The 15151-nt window shown below is 47.4% G+C and overlaps 1 protein-coding gene across 2 annotated transcripts in view; it reads left to right on the forward strand.

Moving 5' to 3' along the window:
* Nucleotides 1-7825: 7825 nt before the first annotated feature.
* SHC3 (SHC adaptor protein 3) overlaps nucleotides 7826-15151 on the forward strand; it is a 171638-nt gene continuing 164312 nt past the window's right edge. The window contains exon 1 of one of the 2 annotated variants that reach the window (XM_520118.9): nucleotides 7826-8657. In XM_520118.9, coding sequence (XP_520118.3) covers nucleotides 8184-8657 — 474 coding nt within the window. In that variant the 5' untranslated portion in view covers nucleotides 7826-8183. The remainder of the gene's footprint in view (nucleotides 8658-15151) is intronic. The other variant, XM_009456850.5, reaches the window with a different exon arrangement.

The following is a 15151-nucleotide window of genomic DNA, read 5'->3' on the forward strand; positions in this document are numbered from 1 at the left end:
TTCATAAGGGTGGGAACTGAGCAGTGGCAGAGCTGGAATGAGGACCCTCTTTGTGTGTTATTTTTGTGGGAGCACTGGGTCAGGCTGGCTTTGGTGTGACTCACTGCTCTGTTGCCTGCTAGAAAGTCACCTGGTCTCTCCTGGCCTCATTGTTCTCATCTGTAAAATGGGGTGATAATAGGACTGTCATCATAGGGTCATGAGGAATAATGGACCCACAGGAAGCACTCAGCATGGTGCCAGGCCCAGTGAGCAGTAGCCTTTGAGGAACTGTGGCTCCCACCCCAACTCTCACATGTGTGTGGGGAGTTGAAGCTGCTTGGAGGGAGGGACGATAATTTGAAACTTACGTCATTGGAACCTTAGAAATACAGAATATGGAGGGCGATGAGGGCTGGTGAGCCAGCGCTCTGACCCATCCTTGGAGCTGGCTGAGGCTCAAGGCCCTTCTCTGAGGACAGGGAGCCTGGCCCCGGCCTCCAGTTGTGAGGAACTCTCCTTGGTGCTGAAGCATTGGGTTCAACTGTTGGGAGCCCTGTTCCAGATTATTCTTAACCACAGGTATTCCTACATCCAGTCCTGCTCTCCATTCCCACAGCAGGGAATGGGCATGTGGTCCCCTGAGGGTCCCTGCAAAGAGTACGTCTGCCCCTCTGCCTGGGAACCCCTCCCTCTACTGTCAATATGAGGTGTGGCTCTTCTGTCTTCTAAACAACTTGTGCCCTCATTTGCTCTTCCCCGAGTGCCCAGCCATCTCACCCTTCCCACATTGTCCTGGAGAAGCTCTCTTCTGTTTCAGCCTCCTCCCAGGATGACTCCAAACTCTGGCTTCAACAAAACTGGAACTCCCCACCCCCCAACACTGTAGTGAGGCTGATCCTTCTCCCCACCTACACCTCAAGAGGCACCATTAGGGACCTGCTCCCATGCACCTCTCCATGATCTGCACCCCAAGGCCCCAGGTTGCAATCTTCCCAGGGCCTTGAGAGCACTGTGCCTGCATTTGATCCTCCTTCAGTGGCCATCCTATCCTTCTCCATCCCACATCCATTCCTGACTCCTGCTGGCTGTGTCCTCCAGGCCCTCCCTCCTGTGCCTTCATCCTAGAATGGACCCTGTAGCTAATGATTCACTGTCTTCCATTTCATAAACAGGCAGATGGATGCCCATATCTGGGCTCTCTATGACTGGTTCATGGTGCCATGCAGCAATCCCTTGCTTATCCTGACACATTGGCAGCACCTTTCGCCCCCCTCAATGGCCATTCTGTACCTTCAACTGCAACTCAAATGCCTTACAGAAATGAAATCATCTCACTTTTTAAGTACAGCCCTGCCTTTTATTCATGGTGAAAATCAGGTGTAACGTCCAAATCAGACATAAAAGCTTTGAGCTTCCTACCATCGCCACAGACAAATTGACGTGCAGGCACACTCAGCATGCAGTTCCCCTCAGCCTTCCAGTCTGCTCTGTGCCTGGGGGCTGCCTCTCCCCATGGTCCCATCACCAAGCTCCCTGGACCTCTGGCTTCCCATGGATGTGGCCAATGGGAGGCACCAACAGGAGATAAGAGTAGGGAAAGAGACAGTCTGGGTATTTCCTCTCTCTGGCCTCCTCTCTGTCAGTAACTTTTGCCCTCTGAAACTTCAACTGCCTCTGACAACCTCCACTCCAAAGTTCCAGCTGGGATTCTCCTGGCTCCAGTGACTCAATTCCCTTTCTGTTGCTTTGGTCCTGGAGCTGGAGATGGCCTCTGAGTCTTGTGACTCAGAGATGATATATCCCTGGTATATCACCATCCTTTGGGGCTATGTTAACCTCATCTTTATGTCTGTTATATTAAAGTCTCTGCCTTTGAACCACTTCAGAGGGGAGGGACTCCTGTTTCCTACTTTGGACCCTGAATGGTCTGCTCATCAAGTCCTCCTTCCCACCAGAGGATGAGATATCCCACCATCCCCACAGGGCAAGAGCTACCCAGGCTCTTGACCTGTCTCCTTCCTGCATTGATTTCTCCCACTCTGCTCTGCTCCCTGCCCCTAAACACACTCCTAACTCTTCCATCCCCTGCTTTGTACTCTTCTGCTCTACTGCTGGCTACTACCCTATGTCCTACCTTTCATTTCATTCCATCTTTTGGAAAGTATGATCTTTTCATTCATTTCTGGTCTCATTCAGCTGGCACCATCCTGCTACCTAAGCAGAAGCCTCTCCATCCCCATTGTTAAGATGTCGGGTGATGGCTGATCACCACCTGCCAAGGATGGGTCTCAGCAGGTACCTTACACAAGCTGTCTGAATAGGGGTGATGCTGGGTCATGAACGTGGCTTTGGAGTAAGACTATTCTGTCAGTTCCTCACTGTATTAGTCCATTCTCACACTGCCATAAAGAAATACCTGAAACTGGGTAATTTATAAAGAAAAAAAGGTTTAATTGGCTGACAGTTCTGCAGGCTGTATGGGAAGCATGGCTGGCGAGGCCTCAGGAAACTTACAATTATGGCGGAAGGTGAAGGGGAAGCAGGCACATCTACATGGTAGGGGCAGGATGAAGAGAGAGCAAAGGGGGAGGTGCTGCATACTTTTAAACAAGCAAATCTTGTGAGAATCCTATTATGAGACAGCACTGGGGGACAGCTAAACCATTAGAAACTGCCCCCATGATCCAGTCACCTCCCATTACGCCCCACCTCCAACACTGGGGATTACAATTCAACCTGAGATTTGGGCAGGGACACAAATCCAAACCATATCACTCACCCAGTGTGGCTCTGGCACATTTTGTAACTCCTCTGATTCTTGGTTTCTTTTCATTCAAAACAGGCTGTAAACCATCTATCTGTATCTCTCTATAGCAGGCATGCATTGGTGCCTAGGGACACTCAAGTCAAGGTGGTTATGACTGTCATCATTACATTTGTTAACTATCACTGGTTTTTCTCTTGAAACTCTCCTCCATGACATTCATCAAACCAGGTTTCCATATTTATCCTCCAAATTCTGACCATTTTTTTTTCTTAGCTCCCATCTGGGAAGTCTGGCATTTGCAAGTTTCCACTTCCAGCCCTGACTGCTCTTCGGCTCTGGCCATCTCTACATGGAAGATCCCCACCCCTCACACACATTCAAGCCCAGCCCTTGCCTTTCCCCATGACCTGCCTGTCATGGGGATGCTCCTCATCCTCATGGCTAACACTCAGCTCAATCCAATCGTCCAAGTTAGAAACGTGGGCTTTGCTTGGCATTCCTTTCTTTGGGAGAGGCTGGGCTGCAGGGTGCCATGGGCACACAGCCTTCACATCAACTTTTTCTGGGGGTGCTCAGCTGCAGGGTGCCACCTGCTGGAGGCTGTTCCTCCCTGGGCAGCCCACACTAAAGAGGTGAATGTGGGAGAGAGTGAGGGAGTGCGTGAGAGTGAATGAGGAGCCCTGCAGGCCAGGGGATACTCTCTGTGGATGGCACTCTTTCTCCAGAACTCTTGGCAGGACGAGGTGTGTGGGGCCTGGGTCACAGCCCACTTCTGCCTCTGCTCCATCCTGCAGCCTCCCCTGCTTTCTGTGGAGCTTGATCTCTAATAAGCATCTTGCATTCCAAACTCTGTCTTAGCTTCTGGCTGCAGACAGCCTACCCAGCCTCGCTCTCTCTTACACTTCCTCATCACAGAGACAGATCCTTTACCTTCCCAGCTATCTTGGATCCATCCCTCTCTTTCCAGCTCCACTGCTCTTGCTTTCATTCAAGCCCTTGTTCTTTTTAACTTGTCCTGTTGTCTCCTACCTCCTCTCAACTTCCCAGAGCCACCCCAAGTCACTATCAAAGTGGTCTCCATAAAAGGCAAACCTGACTATGTGACCCTCTCTCAAGCCCCTTGTGTCCATTTGTTCTTGCATTGCTAAGAAGGAATGCCAGAGGGTAATTTATAAAGAAAGAGGTTTAATTGGCTCATGGTTCTGCAGACTGTACAGGAAGTATGGTGTTGGCATCTGCTTGGCTTCTGGTGAGGGCCTCAATTGTGGCAGGAGGTGAAGGCGGAGCAGGAGTGTCACATGGCGGGAGCAGAAGCAATAAAGAGAGTGAGAGGGGAGGCGCCACATTTATTTTATTTTATTTTATTTTATTTTATTTTTATTGTTTTTGAGACAAAGTCTTGCTCTTTTCGCCCAGTCTGGAATGCGATGGTGCGATCTTGGCTCACTGCAAACTCCTCGTCCCGGGTTCAAGCGATTCTCCTGCCTCAGCCCCCCGAGTAGCTGTGATTACAGGGGCCTGCCACCATGCCCGGCTAGTTTTGGTATTTTTAGTAGAGATGGGGTTTCACCTGTTGGCCAGGCTGGTCTCGAACTCCCGACCTCAGGTGATCCATCGCCTCGGCCTCCCAAAGTGCTGGGATTACAGGCGTGAGCCACCACACCAGGCCGCCATATTCTTTTATCCAAGCAAATCTCATGTAAGCTCAGAGCAAGAACTCACTTATCACCAAGGGAATGGTGCTAAGCTATTCATGAGGGATCCACCCCCATGATTCAGTCACCTCCCACCAGGCCCCACCTCCAACACTGAGGGTCACATTTCAACATGAGATTTGGAGGGGACGCACATCCAAACCTCATCACCCCTCTAAGCCTTTTTGAGTGCCCAGCCTCCTGACCTCCTCACCAACCCAACCAACCTACCAGGGATTCTGGGAGACTCTGGACTGCTCAGGCCTGGAGCCCTTGCCCACACAATTTCCTCCTGTGAAGTCCACCTGGAGGATGCCTCCACTGGGGTCAGGGGTCACCTCCGCATCCTCAGGACAAGCTCACTCCTTTGGTCAAGTTTTTGTATCTCACACATATTACAAAATTCACATAGTCTTAACTAGGTTATAACATTAATTTCAGATCTTCTGCCTTCCAGAAGGCAAAACCACTTTCCCCAGGGCCCAGCTCATGGCACCTTCTCAGAAATTTGTGGATTCTCCCTCAGAGCCTCCAGAGGAACCAGCTCGGCCCACACCCATGCTGGATCCCAGCATGACCCATTTGGACTTCTTACCTACAAACTGGAAGATAATAAATTGTGTTATTCTAAGCCATTGATTTTGTGGTCATTTGTTACGGCAGCCATAGAAAGCAAATACGTGTTTAAGCATTGATTTAAAAAAGAAAAACCACAACATACTGGAAAGGCTCTCATTGTAAATTGCCCCAGACTGCCTGGCTTTGGTGAATCTCAGGGCTGACTTTAAAATGGAGGTTTTTTTCCTGCTTCCTTTCATGGCTATCAAGCAAGCCAGCAACAGAAAATTTCATTTACATTTAGCATTTTCTGTCCCAGTGGTCTCCTCTCTCATCTGTCTCTATGTTGATCAAGAAGATATGTGGGCTTTCTGGTACAGGGTCTAAAATAAACATGAACAGCTCCCCAGAAAGGGCAAAGGGTTTTCTCATGAGTAGGGTGTGTGAACTTCTGTGTGGGCTGCACAGCCTCCTTTTGATGCTGAGAGGCCTTCGGGTTTTTCTTTTTCCATCTTTCTGCTACGTTCCAAAATGTTGATACTATTTTCCAGGTAAGTGAGGTTTTACCATACTACTGTGTTCTTGGAATATTAATTTCCGTCTTTGATTATATATCTTTTCACATATAGTAAATTTATGTTGCTATTTATATTTTAAAATGACCAATTTCCCTCCACTGGCCTCATAATAAAAGAAATAAAAGTCTCCTGTTGGCTAAACGTTAAGTACATAGCTTTGGATTTTTTTTCTCCCTGAAGCCTCAGAACGTGTACAGGTGTCCTACATGCCTTTTACAAAAAAAGAATCAAGGGCTAGGAACCTAGGTTTTGAACGTGCATTCAATGTACATTCATAATAAAAGCTGAACGACTGGCACATTCATGGTTGCTCCTTGATGTAAATGAACGGCTGAATGAAAGTTTAGGGGCACAGCTCACCTCCAAGAGAGACCCTCTTCACACTTAGACCTGACCAAGGGATCTTGAATTCCCTTGTAAAACTAGCTTTTCCTCTCCATAGCAGCTGGCCTCTTCCTCCCGGTATCTTTGTAATCCGGCTGGGTGTTTTTTTTTCTTTTTCTTTTTTTTTTTTCCCACACTGCCGTTGGATAAAAGATCCCGCCTTTGATTGAAATGGAATCTTCCACTATTGAGCAAGCCTTTGTTGAATGAGTCATCGGCGCGGCCGCTCATTGGCTGAGGCCGCTGGAGCCCAGGGGATTGCCTGGCACCGGCTGCAAGGCCCTGCTTCATTCACAGAAACGCTGGCTCGCTCGCTAGCCTTTTCATTCACACAAACAGCATTTCATTCACATTTTGCTGTTTTTGTCTGCATCTAATGAAGATCTCGCTTTGGGAATGATAGGGCTGTTTCGCTACAGATCTGGGGAGGACTCTGATAACCATCAAAATCATCTATGGGGTGTGCAATTGCTGTTGCTATGCAAGCTAGGGAAAGGGAACAAATGAGTGCCGTGTGGCTGTTCTGCTAGGGCTGCGGCACAGGAGGCGAGCCGTGCGGACGCGTTTCCTGTACCCCGGACGCCGCGGCTCCTCTGCGCTCTTGCGTCCTAGGGGTTGGCCTCACCCGCTCGCCCGCCATGAGTGGCGCTCATTAAACTGCTCCATAGAGCAGGGTTCAAGACTCAGGACCTCACGTGCCCCACATGTTCGGTCATGGGAGTGAGAGGACTCAGGGTGACCTGAGAGTGTGCTAGAGCTGAATTTATTCGCTTGCTCAGAAGTTGCGGGAAAACTTTGATAGTGAGTGTTTCACTGTGGAGCAGGTGATCCTAATGCATGAGGAAGCCTGGCAGAGCCCACTGAGGTCAAGAGTCAGAGGGCTTCAGTCTCGGGCAGACCTCTGGGGACAGCGAAAGCCTTGCTCTCCTAACTGAGAGGAAGAAGGCCTGTGCATTTTACTTGCGAGCCCGAGCCTGACTCCTGAAAAGAAGGCATATTTTCCTCCCTGTGGATTTGATGTGCAATAAGAACAGCTGCATTTTTTCCTTCCTGACTGCAGGGTTGCAAGCAGCAACTGAAGGAACATTGAAATGTATTTGTAGCATTTCTTAGGCGTTTTTCCAGAGCTTAAACACATTCAGTAGGATTAAAGCTTCAAATGCAGCCCCTTTTTTGGAATGGATTTCTGGAGCCTGTTGCCACTCGTGAAAGAAGCACTCTTCTTTTTTGGAAGTGGATATTCAACTTAACCCTGGCTGAGAAAGACTGCTGTAAATGAGCAGGGAAGACCCCTTGATTGGCACTGTGCAGAAGTTCATATGCAGATTTTTTTTTTTTTTTGAGGAACTGCATTGCCACAAAGACACTTGTCATCGCTGCTCTATTAATTTGAAAAGAAAAAGCAAAACCCAGGAAACTGGTATTTTACAGTCACCTGGGGGTGAATATCCTGTTTGTTTTTTTCTATTTAAAAATTCCTGCTGCCTTCCAAGTCAAGATTCATCAGGATTCGCTGAAGATCTGATTCTTAAAAAGCCTTCGTCACATTTTAACGCATCGCTGTTAGACACTTTTACAGGCTCACACAGATGGGCTGAGCAGGGACGAGCAAAACCTAACAGAATAATGGGTTTCAGAAAGTTCATTTGACGATTTGAAGGAACTGGATTGGATTTACCTTTGGCACAAATGCAGATTGCGGGGGATGGGAAGGTGAAAAATCAAAGGTTGGAAGGAAATATCTGGGAAGGTAGAAAAAGGAAATTTGAGAATTGATTGGCTATAGTGTGCTGTCAGCGGGTGGATGTCGTTTTTTTCTTCTTTTTTTCCTTTTTTTTTTTTTCTGCTACAGGAAGTGATTTGCAGTGCTCACCGAGCCTTTGTTGAGAAGGGTCTCCTCTCAGAGTGAGTCATGCTTTTGCTGTGAGCAGCCCCAAGCAGCTGGGCGCTCCATCAGAGGCAACTATGACTTTTGCAAAGCAAACGTGCAACCCCAAGCAGCGGTCTCCCGGGCCGGGGCTGCGCGGCCGCCGCTGTGCTGGCTTTTAATGGTGGGAGGGCACCATCCTCTTGCTCTGCTCTCGTTCTCCAGAAGGCTGTCCCGGGGCCCCCACTCGCCGTCCCGCTCCGGGGACAGTGGCTCGCCTGCTATGCGCGGCAGCCCGCGCCGGGGCCGGCACCAGCAGCGCCCGGGCGGATGCAGCGAGCCCACGGAGGGGCATGCTTCCACGCACCAAGTACAACCGCTTCAGGAATGACTCGGTGACATCGGTCGATGACCTTCTCCACAGCCTGTCGGTGAGCGGCGGCGGAGGCAAGGTTTCGGCGGCGCGCGCGACCCCGGCGGCGGCTCCCTACTTGGTGTCCGGCGAGGCGCTGCGCAAGGCGCCCGACGATGGGCCCGGCAGCCTGGGCCACCTGCTCCACAAGGTGTCCCACCTGAAACTCTCCAGCTCGGGCCTCCGCGGCCTGTCGTCGGCCGCCCGGGAGCGGGCGGGCGCGCGGCTCTCGGGCAGCTGCAGCGCGCCCAGCCTGGCCGCCCCGGACGGCAGCGCGCCCTCGGCGCCCCGCGCCCCGGCCATGAGCGCCGCCAGGAAGGGCCGGCCCGGCGACGAGCCGCTGCCCAGGCCCCCTCGGGGGGCGCCGCACGCCAGCGACCAGGTGCTGGGGCCCGGAGTCACCTACGTGGTCAAGGTGGGTGCGGGCGCGGGCCGCCCTGGGGGTTGGGGGTTCTGGGGCCAGGGTGGGGGCCAGTTCGGGGCAGACTCCTTCATTCCCTGAAGCCCGGGGTGCGGGGCGCACCCGCGACTGTCACGTTAGAGGCAAGCAAATGCGCACTCCTTAGCAATCAGCTCGCTTGACAGCGGTGAGGAGGGAACTACAAATGCGCTTTTCCCGCATCCATTGGGAAAAGGTTTACCACTCGGGTGACCCGCTCCGTCCCGGTTTTCCCTAGGCTCCACTTTTTTGGCACGCCTTTGCCACCTGGCTTACCAGATGTCTGACCAGTGTCATGGGCGCCCAACCCTGGGCAGCGGGGGTCCGGCCTGCCTAGTATCTAGGAAACGCGCTGGGGAGACCTGGGCAGCCCCCGGGAGGAGAGATGCACGGAGTGGCGGCCCTACTCCTGCTGTGTCTTCCCCGGCGGGAGGGTGGGTATCTTGTTGCCCCCCTCAGCAAGAATTCCCAGCTCCTTGCAGAGCAGGCCAAATGCTGTGCTGCTTTCTCTTCGACGGGCTTTACTTTCTCACCCAGCCCAGGTTTTCTTGGGGTTTGTCTTTCATTCCCTAAGGAAAGGTTCTGATTTACAGCAGCGGAATGAGAATTCTGGGACTATTTTTCTGGTGACTGTAGTCTTCCATTTAAATGTGCTAAAAGGGAACTAGGGCGCTGCGCTTGGAGCCACAGGCTGGAAAGGAGTTTTTTCCTCCAACACAAAGATGATAAAATCACGATGTAGTCAATAAAATTCCACCCTTATGCAGGCATGTTATGATATTTAAGGAAAAATGCTCAGCACAGTTCAAGTAATCTGCCACGCGGTTATTTCCTTCTGCCGGTTGGGCAGCTCAGAGCTTTAACAGCCTCCACAGCCGAGCAGACAGGGGTTAAGGATGGAAGTTGCAGTATTTCAGTCCTGCCACTCCAAGGCATGGCTTTGTATTGAGAAAGAAATGAGACACAAACTCTATCCCCACGGTGTCCTCAATAACACTGAGAAACCCCCAGGATGTCTGTTCCGTAAATATTGGCTGCAGATTCCAGTGTAAAAATTAAATAGAACACATCCTCAGGTAAAATGCAGTGTCTGGTAATTTCGGAACCAAAATATTAACAGAAATACTTAACTTTGTGGATTGCCTTTAACTATATAAAAAGTACTTACAGATGAATGTGGCCATTGTTGTTAAAAGAGGGCTTCTTCACCTTTTCAGTCTGCTTTTTAATTTAACCTTCGAACTATGGATTATTATATTTTACCAAAGGGGTATAGATGAGCATAATATATGCATATTTGGTTGAGTTTATTTTAAGAGGTACTGAATATTCTTCTTGTTTTGCTTATTTAAATTATATAACCAGGGACCAAAACAAAAAGAAAAAAACAAACCAAACCAAAAATCCCTGACAGCTTTGAGGTTGTGTTTACTTCTGGGGTGTTAGCATAATTGCTGTTTTAAAAAGCCTACATTTCAAATAGACAAATAGACCTTGGCAAAGCTTTTTCTACCTGTCATATTAAACAGAGTAGTTTTCAAATTGAGGGAGAATTCTCAAACTTATGGCTTTAAATTTTTGTTTTAATCACTTTGCTTAGAACTTTGCTTTTGCTTTTTAAAGAAGGAAGGCCAGCATCCAGTTTGAAAGGTCAAATGTGGCAAAATAATGATGAATGTACGAAAATAAGACGGCTCTGCGTCGACAATCTGTTGCTGTAAGGTTTGTGACTTACTGGCAGCATCAGCAGTAGTATTCATAGTCAAAGGGCTGGATCTGCACAGAGCTTGTCTGTGTCTTGGGGTTACTTTGTGTTGCCTCAAATTTAAGGGGTTGCAGTGATGGGTTGAGGGGTGCATGGCATGACTAATTAGGGCTCTGTACCATCCATGTTTTGGTTCCTTGTTCATTAGCAGCCATGAATGGTGCTGTGATGTGAACATAAACGCAGGCATTGTCCTCTGCTGTCCTGGAGAAGTTTGAAATCACGCAGAAAGAAAACCAGATGCTAAAGTGTGTGTGCATGTTTGATTCAAATTATCACATGGCCCTCTGTTGGCGCACATGTGCAAATTCCCGCATTGCCCATGTTGAGTTTAAAACCTCGAACTTATTTTATTGAAAAATTGTTAAACTGAAAACAATCTTAATTTGGCGTTATTTAGAATTTTTGAATAGTTCTACCGGTATCCTTACTTTAAAAGATTTCTGGTAGATAGAAATGGGCCATCTTTATCATATGACTAGATACCAATAGTAAAATCTAAAGGTTTAGGGTTTGGGAAAGGATGCATTATTCTCTTTGATATAATTTTTTTCTAAATTAAAAATAAAGCCCCCAAATGTTTTCTAGTTTCCTGGAAAATTTATATACTGTATTATAGATTTTCCCCCTCAAAGAAATACCTACTTACAGGTGATATTAGGATATTGCACATATGAATTATAATTCAAAAATATTTCAACTTAATCTGAGAACAGGGACTGTAAAATACAGAAGTCTGGTGAATTTTGATCATCTAGGAAACATTAAACTATTTGAGCAACAGCTTAGAATGTGAATTAATGAAGGACTTAACATTTAAACATGGAAGAAGTTCCTGAGCAACAGTAGAATTCAAAGCTCAAAGCATGTCTAATTGGTCCATCATTGAGTTTGCTGCTAAATAACAGAATGGGGCTATGCACACAGAAAGGCTGCAGCTTACTCTGCCTAGAGGTTTATATTCTTTTCAGCTGGGCCTCATTGGCAGCACCTTTTTACTCCCCTAAGTATCTTGACATTTCCTTTTTTCTTTTGGTGACGTAAAAGAAAGAACAAGGAACTATGCTCTTGATAGAAAAGAAAAATCCAACAGCAAAGAACAATGACTATTTTCATTAAATTTCCATTTTAAAAGTATTTGATATTTGGACCTAAAAGAAATACAAATGAGTATTGATTACGGTGCTGCCCACCTTTAAATTATCTTATCCTAAAGTCAAACCTGGGTAGGACCCCAATCACTCAAGGAGGCTGCTGGTCTTTAGCAGGTTCAAAAGGCAATATCCTGGTCCTCCACCTTCTCTGTCCTCAGATCCACGGTGGGGAAACTGTAGGAAGGAATACGAACAGTGCAGGGGACAGGAGGCAGGGGTTCAGTTTTTAAAGAGCCAGTGGGCCATCTGAAGACAAGCACAGCCTTGACATTCAGCTCTGAAACTGCCTGCTGGAGGGGCGAGGCTGGAGCAGGAAGCAATGCTGTGTGGGCTGCACCGGGTTTGCCTTTGGCCCCAGCGTGGTCCCCAAAAGATGGGCTCCTTCTTAGAGCACATCACAGCACAGACTTCAAAAGGGTAAGAAGTGACCATATTTAGAAATGACCCAAGTGCCAAGGGCAAGAATCAGGAGGCCCAATGTAAAAGCAATGGTTTTAGGTGCCCACTGCTCAGAGCTATTCCAACAGCGTCAGCATTCAGTGAGCCAGCAGATTACGCCATTCATAAACACCTGTGAAGGCTCCAGCGAAGTTATATAGGTTTCAGCTTGTGGAGTGTTGTATATTTACTGACAGTGAAAATGGCAAGCTATTTATAGTAGATTTAACGATCAGAAAAGTACTGCATTATTTTCTGATACACTGGACCCTTCCTGATATGCTTCCCTTTTGGAACAAAGCTCTGTTTTTACAAGGACTCTTTAAAAATTATTTTATTTCTCCCATTTGTGCATCTAATGATATTTGGGGTGGTATAAATCATTTGCTTTATTTGTAAATGCTCTACTGCCTTTTATAGGTGGTCTTCGTAAATTACATTTACTCAAAAATTTATTCTTAATTTTTTTCACTTGACAAAGTGTATAAAAATATCTTAAATTTTCATTTTCTCAGAGCTGTATTCTTTTGGTAACTGTGAGCAAAGATCATACAAAAGTTATTTTAACTATATTAAAATAACTATATCAATTCTACTATAATATTGTAAAATTTTATTTTACCTCTAGACTGAAAAATTGATTTTGATGTGGAGTTGAACTTTAAAAAGTTGATTTTTTTCTCAAAATTCTTTCGAAATCTTATGATATGGATGGCTGACATGTAAATATCTAAATGGTTTGAAAAATAGTTTAAGAATTTCTTTTGACATTAATATATAAAGTTATTAATTTGATCTGGATAGTGAGTTGTCTCTTTTTATGTGACACAAACATAGATGTGTTAAAGGCACACACACACCACACACATATACACAAACCACACACACACCTCACATATACACACACATATGCACATACACACCATGCACCCACACACGTCCATACAGACACTGCACACACACAACACACACACCCCACAGCCCACAGGTAGATGACTTGTGATGACTTTGGATGGGGGCTGTTTTCTTTCTTGTTAGAAAATAGGAAATGTCATATTTCTAGAAATACCCAATTATCTCAGTCATTTCTTTTATATTCATGTTTAAGAAAAAGATAAGCTACGACAAAACTTCCATCCTATAAAGAACAGATGGCTGCTTCTCTGCCTCCGCACGGTGTCTTACCTTTGAGTATATGTCATAGTTTTGAGGAATATATGATTACTATCATTAAAGCAGAGTCCTGGGAACAGAAAGCCTGGGCAGCAAACACGTGAACCCACTTGCAAGACTGGCTTTCCAGGCACACTGCAGGATGTGCCGGTGCTGCTGGCCTGCAGTGCCTGGCTTAGGGTAGGGGACATTAGAGCAGACACCTGGCCTGGTGAAGGTCCTGGACTGGTGAAAGGCAGGACACCTGGGCTGCAGCTCCACCGCCAGCTTAATGTGGGGCTAGAGCAGTCAGCTCACCTCTCTGGACCTGGCTGTCCCTGGCTGCAGCAAGTTGAAGGCAGGGTTATGCTGGGGTTGGTCTCTATGGGTTGGAGGCCTGGCCGAGGCAGAAATGGTGGCATCTGTATTGTTTTTTGCACCAGCATCTAATGTAAATGGAAGAGACGGGCCCAGGGAAGCACACTGCAGTATCAGGAGTGTGCTCACCTGATGGACACCTGCTGGATCACTGGGGCCAGGGCCAGACCCTGCAGTACAAGGATCCAAGTCCATGGTGGGGCTCAGAGGAAAGCAACAAGGAGGAGCCAGCATGTTCAATGAAAATACCCAAGGGCAGTAGAGTTAGTGAATTATTTAATTCATAAATAAAATGGTTTCTGATGCAATGGAAAGAAATGACCAGTTATGTGTGTTTCCTGGGTAAAGGACAAGAAAACAATTTTGCAATTTATCATAAGAGTTCTATAGTATGTGGTGGAAAAATAATATGTTTAAGGTGGGAGGCAGTGAGCATAGGAACAGCCTACTGAGTGGATGGATGTTGACCATCGTGTGTGTGTGTGTGTCTGTGTGTGTGTGTCTGTGTGTGTGTCTGTGTCTTTGTGTGTGTGTGTGTCTGTGTCTGTGTGTGTGTGATGGGGTGTGGGGATGTGCAGCTGCACAATATGCCTTACAAGTTGGTTTTGGTCTTACAAGTTCATAATTACTCATTTTCTGTTGAGTTAAAAAACAAAACAAAACATTTTGACCCCACTGTGATTTTGCCTCTCCCCTCCCAACCAAAACAATAACAGTGTGACAAGGATCCACCGAGGGTCCACTGGGAGTAATTAGTCCATGTCTCCCAGTGCTAGAATTGGTGAATTTTCCCTGAGTGGCCACGTCAGAGTTGCAGAGCAGTCATGGTTATAAATAAGCAGAGTGGCACCAGTTACACTGGGATGAGAGGGATTAGGCATCCCTCTTTGGACCACTTGACCCCCAGTGAAATACCAGGGGCCAAAGGCCATGTTTCCATGGTTACAGGCCATGCTGATCTTCTTTGTCTTTGTGAGGAGAGTTGGTGAGAAGGTGCCGGATATACCTCAGCCCTCCTGTACCACCTGACATGACTGGAAGAGGCACTGCTCTTCTTGGCTGGCAAGCATCTTCTCAGCTCTGGATGGCACCTCTGGCTGGGGTCTCTTTTTGAGGCAGGTGGCAGCAGTTTAGTTAGATCCATGGATTCTATGATCTATGGATTCTGGGTTCAGACATGCCTTGCTCTGCACCTCAGCTGGTCTGGCAGATACCACTGCCATCTAGTGAAGATCTGGGTTTCTAGCCATGAGCCCAGGTGCCTGTGAGGATCTGCAGTGAAGCCTAGATGCTGGAAGAAGCTGCAGAAAAGGGAAATCGAGGTGACAGCTCGAGCAGGTGCCTTACCCTGTCCATTGGAGCTTCCAGGTGCCTGATGCCTCAGCAGCTGTCTGGATATTTGAAGCTCCTCAAAACCAAGAAGAAAAATGTTCAAAGAGCTCATTGTTATAATGCTGCTTACTTCAGACTTGAAGCCATCCTTGGATATCATCTGAAATGCATGGTTTCCCCAAAGTGGAGAACCCCTCAAAAGAGGCTTTTCTCACTTTCGTCTATTGAATAGGCAGAAAAAGAAGCAAACA

This window comes from Pan troglodytes, chromosome 11 (genome assembly GCF_028858775.2).
Source record: "Pan troglodytes isolate AG18354 chromosome 11, NHGRI_mPanTro3-v2.0_pri, whole genome shotgun sequence".
NCBI classification, from domain to species: domain Eukaryota; kingdom Metazoa; phylum Chordata; class Mammalia; order Primates; family Hominidae; genus Pan; species Pan troglodytes.